At 41.6% G+C, this 9,445-nt stretch overlaps 1 protein-coding gene across 4 annotated transcripts in view; it reads right to left on the bottom strand.

The window, feature by feature from the left end:
- Nucleotides 1-247: 247 nt before the first annotated feature.
- The window catches only part of ankrd46b (ankyrin repeat domain 46b), a 26,602-nt gene continuing 17,404 nt past the window's right edge, over nucleotides 248-9,445 (bottom strand). For all 4 annotated transcript variants that reach the window (XM_025002042.2, XM_017438453.3, XM_037976595.1 and 1 more), the window contains 2 exons: nucleotides 1,504-1,662; nucleotides 248-1,216 (listed from right to left, as the gene is read on the bottom strand). In XM_025002042.2, coding sequence (XP_024857810.1) covers nucleotides 1,000-1,216; nucleotides 1,504-1,662 — 376 coding nt within the window. In that variant the 3' untranslated portion in view covers nucleotides 248-999. The remainder of the gene's footprint in view (nucleotides 1,217-1,503; nucleotides 1,663-9,445) is intronic.

Raw genomic sequence — 9,445 nt, 5'->3', positions numbered from 1 at the left:
ATATATGAGTTTGTATGTAATGTATGAATATAATATACAAGTTTCACTTTTTAAATGGAATTACTGAAATCAATCTACTTTTTCATGATATTCTAATTTTATGACCAGCACCTGTATTTGTCTTATTTCTTATTTCACAATAAAAATGTTTGCATCTTAACTGTGGTCCTTATGATTAAATCAAAACAACTTCCCGAAATACCTGCAACAAAAAGTGTACAATATTTCAGTTTATTTATTTTCCACATTAAAGGTTTACTTCAAATGTTTAATTTAGATGAAAAGAAATACACTCAAACAAAGAGCATCAGGATCAAATGAATATACAACAAAGGTATAAGCAATCCTACACTTTAATCACATGATGGCTATATATGATGTTTACTACAACACAGCTGATTGGAATACAACAAAGCTTTCACTTATTGCAACAAACATTTCCAAATGTTATTTAAATGACAAGATTTATAAAAACGCAAACTTGATAAAGAGCACAGGGATTCAGAAATTATAATAAACATTCAGTTTTCAGGAAAAATTAATAAAGATAATAAATAACAGAACATAGTGAAAATAAAGTATTAAAAACACTGGCAATATACAGCTTGTAACAAAACAGCACAAAGGAAATGTTAGAAAAAGAAGGTGACACTGCATCAACAAAAACAAGAACATCATATTTACGAGATGAGTCAAGTTCTCAAAGGTAGCTTGTTTTATACAGGAGATATTACAGATTATTGAAACAAATTTTCTCGGTGTGACTCATGAAGTCTGGGTCTTTGTGTTAATAACCTCTACATATCAAACTTTAGGTTAACTATATTTTTACTGTAACGTTTTTTTTCCTGGATCTTTGCTTATAAATGATGCAGAGATGAGATCTGGGCATCAAATAAACAAAATCTACATTTTAGTTTGATATTAACGAAGCAGAAAGCAGAACTTAATTTATCTTACAGCCTTTTTCTCTCTTGTTTCTTCATTCCCACCTCTCTCTTAGTGAACCAGCTCCAGCTGGCTGCTGGAGAAAGGCAGCACACCGCTAACGTAGTAAGCGATGCCGAGGGAGAGGAGGGCGATGACCACTAGCAGCAGCAGGACCCTCCAAAAGCCCAGATCCTCCACGAACTCTTGCCAGGTGGTGCGGAAACTGGAGAGGACGCCCTCGCTGCTCTGCAAGTTGGGGTTCAGTAAAGAGTGGCTCTCCATCGCACTAAAACACACAGATGAGACAATCACAGGGAGCTCAACAGAGGTTTTCACATCAAGTGAAGAGACCAGAAAAAAATTCTGAGAAAAGTTGGTTTACGTTTTATTCCCAACAAGAATCAGTTTTTCAAACTGAGAACAAGTACCTACATTTGAGTACTTGTTGATACCGGGTACACATCAATGTCTCATTGTATGAAATGATTACATTTATGTTGAAACAAATGAAGCCATTCTCTATTTTTAACTTATTGTTGTACCAGAAACTTTGCTCCACTGTCCCACATTTACCTCTCACTATCAGCCATCTGCATGGTCTCCAGCTTGGAGTGGGCTCCCCTGTTGAATCCCTTTACTTCTTGTTCCTCCAGTCCCTCAAGAAGTCGGATGGCGTCCTTGTTGACTCCGCGTCTCTTTGCCAAAACCAGAGGGGTTGATCCATTGTGATTACTGTAACAAACCAACAGAGCAATGTCTAGCAAAGGTAAATTATAGCTGAAAGGAAAGCCACATTTAAACAGTTTTTGACTGACCCAACAGGTAAGTGTCACCCCCCACCCACAGACATACATTGTTATAGCAGCCGGTGAAGAGGAAATGAAAAGAAAACTGGCATTGCCACAATATAAACAATATTGCCAAAAGTATTCGCTTGTCTCCCTTTACAGGCATATGAACTTGAGTGACATCCCATTCCTAATCCATATGGTTTAATATGATGTTGGCCTGCTCTTTGCAGCTATAACAGCTTCAACCTTTTTCGGAAGGCTTTCCACAAAGTTTAGGAGTGTGTTTATGGGAATTTTTGACCATTCTTCCTGAATCCTCGCTCCACCAAACTTTACACTTGGCACGATGCAGTCAGACAAGCAGGGTTTCCCCCAGCATGTTATAAGCCTGGCTGCCAGGCTAAGCTCCGCTTATTTATTATAAATACGTCATTTTTTACACGTTTTTTTCCATCCGCACCCCCAAAACTGCTACCTTTATCTACCTCACCGGGCAGGGTGCGTGCACCAACAGTGACGCAATCGTGTTGTCCCCGCCCCTGCGTGAAGGTGCCGTGCACTTTTTTAAACTCTGTGTGGACCGCGCGCACCGCGCTCCATTCAACCCTCTGCTCTCTTTTTACTGTATTTCCACTGGTTACGTAGCGTACTGCCCCCCGTTTTTTAAGGGAATACTGCACCGACGTAAGTGCCAAGTATAAACGCCTCCACCACGTGCTCAGGTCCGGGTGCTGTTCACGGAGCCCCAAGTGACTCTAATGAGCCCTGACGCCGAGCCGCCTTCAGCTACCTGGAGTTAGCAGGTGGCTGGAGCCGCAGCAATAAACATAACGAGCGAGTTTAACCAACAATGGTTAGTTGAGCTGAACTTCAGCGGGTGGCTTTACAAGACTGATTACGGTAAGCAGGGTTTCCCCCAGAAAAGAGGCTAAGTCCGGTGGTAGGTGGCCGTTCGCCGGCTGACCGTGATTTAGTAAAAAAAAATATTAAAGTCGACAGGAAAGTTGAAAATATGGCTATTTAATATGTGATATTGTAAGATATTTGTGCCAAATATTTAAACGACTAGTTTTACAAAAAGGAACGTTTGAAATACTTTTTAAAACAAAAATACAGTTAAAATAAATACTAATTGATTGCACCTAATTTAAATCCTAATTTAAGTCACATTCACAAATAAATTAAATTACGATAAATGAAAAAGTGCAAACAAAGCACCAACACACCTCTCACATTAAGGCCAATGAATGAAAACAGACAGATGCTGTACTGTACTGTGCATATCTAATGCTGAATTTAAAAGCATCATTTTACTGTTAAACAATAGCCATATTTTCAAACATTTTTTAATAATTCACGGTCGGCGGTGAACAGCCACCTACCACCGGGCTTAGCCTATTTTCTGGAGGAAACCCTGGACAAGTACTGTTCTCCTGGCAACCACCAAACCCAGACTCATAAATTAGATTGCCAGACAGAGAAGCATGATTCGTCACTCCAGAGAACACGTCTCCACTGCTCTAGAGTCCATTAGTGGCGCGCTTTACACCACTGCATCTGACACTTTGCATTAAAGTTAATGGTGTAATGCTTGGATGCAGCTACTCTTCCATGAAAACACATTCCATCAAGTTCTTTATGTACTTTTCGAGAGCTAATCTGAAGGCCACATTTTGAGGTCTGTAGCCATTGACACTGCAGAACGTTGGCGACCTCTGTGTACTATGTGCCTCAGCATCCGCTGAGCCCTCTCTGTGATTTTACATGACCTGCCACATCATGGCCGAATTGCTGTCATTCCCAATAGCTTCCACTTTGTTATAACACCACTAACAGTTGACTGTGGAATATTTAGTAGCAAGGAAATTTCACGACTGGACTTATTGCACAGGTGGCATCTATCTCGGTACAACACTGTAATTACTGAGCTCCTGAGAGTGACCCATTCTTTCACAAATGTTTGTAGAAGCAGTCTGTATGTCTAGGGCCTTAGTTTTATACCCCTGTGGCCAGGGGCGGGCTGGGGTTGACATTCAGCCCGTCAGCTTGGTTTGGAGAGGCGTTTTATCTGATCGCACGGCAGATGCAAGTGGAACCATAATTTTAACATGAATACTTTATTTGCAGTATAAAAACACTGTTTTTTCAACAATCTAAACTAATGTGTATGTGTGTATGTATTCAATGATGCAAATAAAAAATACAAATCATTAATTTTCCCTCAAACATATCCTTCCCCTCTCCTGCCAGATCTGGCAAAAATAGTTTTATCCAGAGTGAGTCTTGGGGACACTTAGGTTTGTGATTAAAGATGTACATTTTACTTATTTTATACCTTGTACACATTTGTGGTCATGAACAAAATGCTTAAAAGCAGTCTATATCATCATTTAGGTGAGTGCAGAAGACTCACTCTGGATAAAACTTTTTTACAGATCTGTCAGATCTGCACCTGGACCTGTTTTTTTTGGTGTTTTTTCTTTTCCTGCTTCCTCTCCTCCTCTTCCTCATTCTTCTCCTCTCCGTACTCATCTGTGCCTTCTTCCTCCTTACTCCGATGACTGGCAATATCCTGTCCCTCTGCATCAACTCCACGACTAACAATGACATTTTCAGCTACTAATAAGAATAACAGCAAAAATTATAAATTTAAATTTTATAGCATTTTTGCAAAGAATTCAGTGTTGTAACACAAATACAACCAAGGTTTCCCCCAGTGTATTATAAGCCTGGCGAGTCGCCAGGCTTTACCTACCCCACTGCCAGGCTAAGCTCTGCTTGTTTATTGTAAAATACGTCATTTTTTAATACACTTTTCCACCCGCATCAACTTGACGCATTGATCACCGCGCGAGGGTGCGCGTGCCAACAGTGACGCAATCGCGCTGTCCCCGCCCCTGCTGTCCCCGCCCCTGCTGTCCCCGCCCCCCGTTGCGTGGTCGTGCACCTCCCAATTCTTGTAAGTTTGCGCGTGCCGCGCTCCATTTTAAAATGGACGATTTCGCTGCTCTAGCGAAGCTGGTTCGCCTGTATCAGCATTTATATGATCCCTCTAGGAGAGATCACAAAGATAATCAAACGGTTTAAAACTCATAGAAGGAGATTACTGCTGCAGCCGATAAAAAGAAGTGTTTATAGACCACAATGGTTAGCTGAGCTGAAATTCAGAGGGTGGCTTTAGTTAAAAATATGGCTATTTATTATATGAACATAAATGAAAAAGTGCAAACAAAGCACCAACACACGTCTCCCGTCAAGGCCAATGAATAACAACAGAACTGTGAAAAATAGATGCTGTACTGTGCTGTGCTTTTTGTGGCACAGGCTGCATGTTGGATCAGCAAATCTAATGCTGAATTTAATAGCATCATTTTACTGATAAACAAGAATAATATTTCACTAAGCACAAAACATGCTTACCATATTCGGTCTTGTAAAACCACCTGCTGAATTTTGGCTCAACTAACCATTTTTGGTTAAACCCACTTGTTCGATGTTTATTGCTGCGGCTCCGATGACGCGCTAACTCCAGTGGTAGCTGAAGGTGGCTCCGTCTCAGGGCTCATTAGTGCCGCGCAGGGCTCCACGAACAGCGCACGCAGTGGAGGCGTTTATACTTGATGCTTACGTCGGAGCAGTATTCTCCGAAAAGACGGGGCAGTACGCTACGTAACCAGTGGAAATACGGTTAAAAAAAAAAAAAAAAGAGAGTAGATTTTCTGGCTGTGATACAGAGAGGATGTTTAAACTTAAAGCATTCAGTTTGACTTTCATTGATTTATTTGCCCATCATAGGACTAATATTTCTTCCCTCTGTGGTCTATAAACACTTCTTTTTATCGGCTGCAGCAGTAATCTCCTTCCGTGATTTTTGAACCGTTTGAATATATTTGTGATCTCTCATAGAGGGATCATATAAATGCTGGCACAGGCGAACCAGCTCCACTAGAGCAGCAAAATCATCCATTTTGAATGGAGCGCACGCGGTCCACACCAAGTTACAAAAACTAGGAAGTGCACAACCACGCGACGCGACACTTCGCACAGGGACGGGGACAGCGCAATTGCGTCACTGTTGGCGCACGCACCCTCGCGCAGTGATCAACGCATCAAGTTGATGCAAGTGGGGAAAAAAAATGTGTATAAAAATTGACATATATTACAATAAATAAGCGGAGCTTTGCCGGGCGGTGGGATAGGGAAAGCCTGGCGGCCTGCCAGGCTTATAATACACTGGGGGAAACCCTGAAACGTACTTTTTTGAAAATGCAAGGCTTTTAAAACATACTGAGCTAACTGAAAAACATAATATTTAAATAAATACTGTTTATCTTCATAAAATCTGGGCAAACATCAAGAACTTTACCAAACAATTCATTTCTGAGAGTCGTATACAAAGGACAATAAAATAAGAAATGCATTTCATTTTCAATGTCATTTAAATCCCACAGAGAACATTTTCGATGCTCCTCTGGGACTGAGTGAAATCTTCCAATTTCTAAAGCTGGAGGCAAAGTACCAAATCTAAGCTTATTTGTGCAATAAACGAATAAACAGCGCCACTTCCTGCACAGTACTAAGCAAACAAATCACTTTTTGGCAGCAGTACGTTGTTTCTGCGCATGCGCGAATCAGCAGTTCGTTCACTGTACGAATCACTCCTCAGCAGCAGTACGTTGTTTCTGCGCATGCGCGAATCAGAAGTACGTTTACTGAATGAATCCCTCCCCTGCCTTCTCTGACAGACTCCTCTCTCTGTGTACCTGAAGTTAGCGAGTGCCACAACACTACAGCAGCAAGCAGCATGTTCACTAAATGTAAACAAGAGTCCTCTTTCTTTTCTGCTTATTATTGTTACGACCTAGGAACCCCCAGCCCCACGCCCCCCCCACCCACGCTGCTGCAGCTTGTCCCACTGGGAGACTCCCAGTGGGAGTCTCACTCGCTCTTCTACTGTCTCCTTTACTTTGTGTACCTCAGTCTGTTAAGATAATGGGAACGGGGCATGTGTGCGTTTATTTTCATGAAGCTTGACTCAACATTAGCAGTTAGTTTGGATAAACATTTGCCATTGCCAAAAGCCTGAGAGCAAATCCCTGCGAGGAGGAAATGGTTAGAATCACTCAGGGCAGAGTCAGATAGTGTTTCGTTCATTGAGTGATACATAGTGTTTACTTACAGTGAATGAATCTCAAGTCACATTCGCTCAGATGTCAACAACAGTCCCTCCCCGCCCACACAGCGCTGTGTCAATTAGATTTACGTTATGAGTGAGTCACAGAATGCAGAAGTTCCACTCCCACTAAACTCAGCTGAACTAAGTTTTTTGTGTATTTATTTATTTTTTTCTTATTTCTTTCTCATTTTTTTCTCAACTGAACTAAGTAAGGAACAAATTAGTGAATAAAGTGATTTGGTTCAGTTCGTTTGTTTGAATGAATCATTCATGAACAACAACACTAGATGACAGATCCATGTAGGCAGTGCTTGCTAATCTGCTGTATCCATGCTGCTCGGTCCCATGCAATCACTGGCCTGGCTGACTTTAGTCACGCTGACCTTGGCCCCTCCATGAAAAAAATCTCTGTTCATTTAGTTAATTTGTTAATTTCATCCCCTCTCCTTTCTTTCTTTTTCAAATTAGAAGAGGCCGTTCACATTTGATGTTTGACTGCGCCACCTGCGGCCGCTAAGGGTGGCTGCGCGAGGACGCAGCAGCATTTTATGGGGTAAAAAAATGTACCGGTTAGTTCGGCCTGGAACTGACCTGGCTGTTCAGGTATCCTCCTGAACCTCCCTATGGCTAGTCCACCCCTGCCTGTGGCCATAGAGATGATTGGAACACCTGAATTTGATGATTTGGGATGAGTGAGTCAATACTTTTGGCAATATGGTGTAATTACCATAAAGAAAGTGTGAGTGTATCATGTAAGCATAAGCAAAAATCTGTTCTACATTGAGAAAAACAAACAAAACAGCCATGAGCTGATGCGTCCTCACTGACACAAGTTTGAGGTTTAGGGTTACATAATGGAGTTTCAAGTTTCAGGTGCAAGGTCTGAGAAGAAGTGAGTGAAACGTCAGATGGCAATTCAAAGACAAACTTTAAAAGACCTTCAAAACGTGAGGAGGAACTCTTGGTAAATTCTGGTTCCTTAATGGCTAAATATACAGAAAAATATGAAAACCTTTGAACAGTGCTGTATATGGGATAAATAAGATAAAATGTATCTTTATTTTACCGATAAAAGCTTATATTTAATATCACTTCAGCTTCTTATCAATGCATTTAATTCAAAGCTTTTGAAGGATCTATTCAGTTTGACAAAATATAAATCCTCTTCAGGTGAACTAAGTATTCCTAAAGCTTAAAATTTATTCCATAGCAAGATGCTCCACCTTTGCAATCCATAAAGCCAAGATTCTACTGACAGAGTGGATTAGTATTCAAGCTGCTCTGGACAGAACAATTCAAAATCAATTAAAGCTGCAAGAAGCACTAGCCAGCCCTCGCAGCTCAGCGTCGCTCCGGCCTTGCGACCGCGGGAGCTCTAGCGACCTTCATCTTTGCTCTCGCGCCATTTCAGCACCATCCACTAGGTGAAGCTTTTGGCAAATATTCCAAATTGCCTTCAGTTCAGATGAGTTTGAGTCTGATGGCAAGTCTAAAACTTTTGGCAGAAATCCGACCTTCCAGATAGGAGTCATTGTCACTTCCTCTTTTGTGGTGAAGGACTGGTGAGGACTTCCTGTAGGCTTTTCAACATGTCATGAGTGGTTAACAAGAGTTGGTGGACACGGTTTCAATCTTATATCATACACTGAGAGAAACCGGCAGGAGTCACCTAGTAATCCTAAGTTTCTTCTTTGAGTGGGCGGGGCTTAAGTGGTGTCATGAAAGAACAACACTAATATCTCTAGCAGTGCTCACTGATGGTGCACAAAAAAAAATCTGGTTCAGATCGGATGAGGTATCAGGGAGATACAACTGTTGGAATAATCTAGGGGACGGGACGCACTGGAGTCAAATTCCAATGTAATCCAATTGGCCTCTTTAGAGGTTAACAAAGGTCACTTATATCCAGTTTGACGCAAAACGGATAATGCATGTGGGATTTAGAGCTAACCGTATGCAAATGGCGAGGGATTAGAATTTGCCATTCTGCCATGCCCACATGCTCCAGCCACCAGCCAGTGTTGAGAGAATACAGCATCATGTTGTTGAATGTCATCAGACAGGTTTATATTTGTTTGAAACATAAAAGTAAAAAGGAAAAAAGACCAGCAGGACAGCAGGCTACTTACTGTTCATAGGGGGTGGGGCTAAGGTAACGTCTCTAATTGAGCACATGAATGTGATCAGTGTTGGTCTGTTATGACAGACAAAGTCTCATGCAGCTGGGAGCTTGTATGTGGAAGTTATTCCACCTCGATATTTCATGGCGAATGGACAGATTTTGAGGCTTGGCCACACCTACACGCTTTGACGTAGCAAAACACGTTTGATAAGTTTTGATTTTCAATGCCTCAAGACTGTGCTCAGTGATTCTGAAGTCTTTATGTCAAAAGCTGTAGGAGGAATTTGCGCAGATACAACGTGTGTAAAAAAGAGAAAATGGCTGACATCCTGTTGGGTTTAAACGAGTGTTTCTCAACCTTTTTTGGGCCAGCACCCCCCTATCCATTATCAAGGCCTCTTACCGCCCCCCTCCCACCCCCCCCCC

Source organism: Kryptolebias marmoratus, linkage group LG7 (genome assembly GCF_001649575.2).
Source record: "Kryptolebias marmoratus isolate JLee-2015 linkage group LG7, ASM164957v2, whole genome shotgun sequence".
NCBI classification, from domain to species: Eukaryota; Metazoa; Chordata; class Actinopteri; order Cyprinodontiformes; family Rivulidae; genus Kryptolebias; species Kryptolebias marmoratus.
This window is presented reverse-complemented; position numbering and strand designations above follow the sequence as displayed.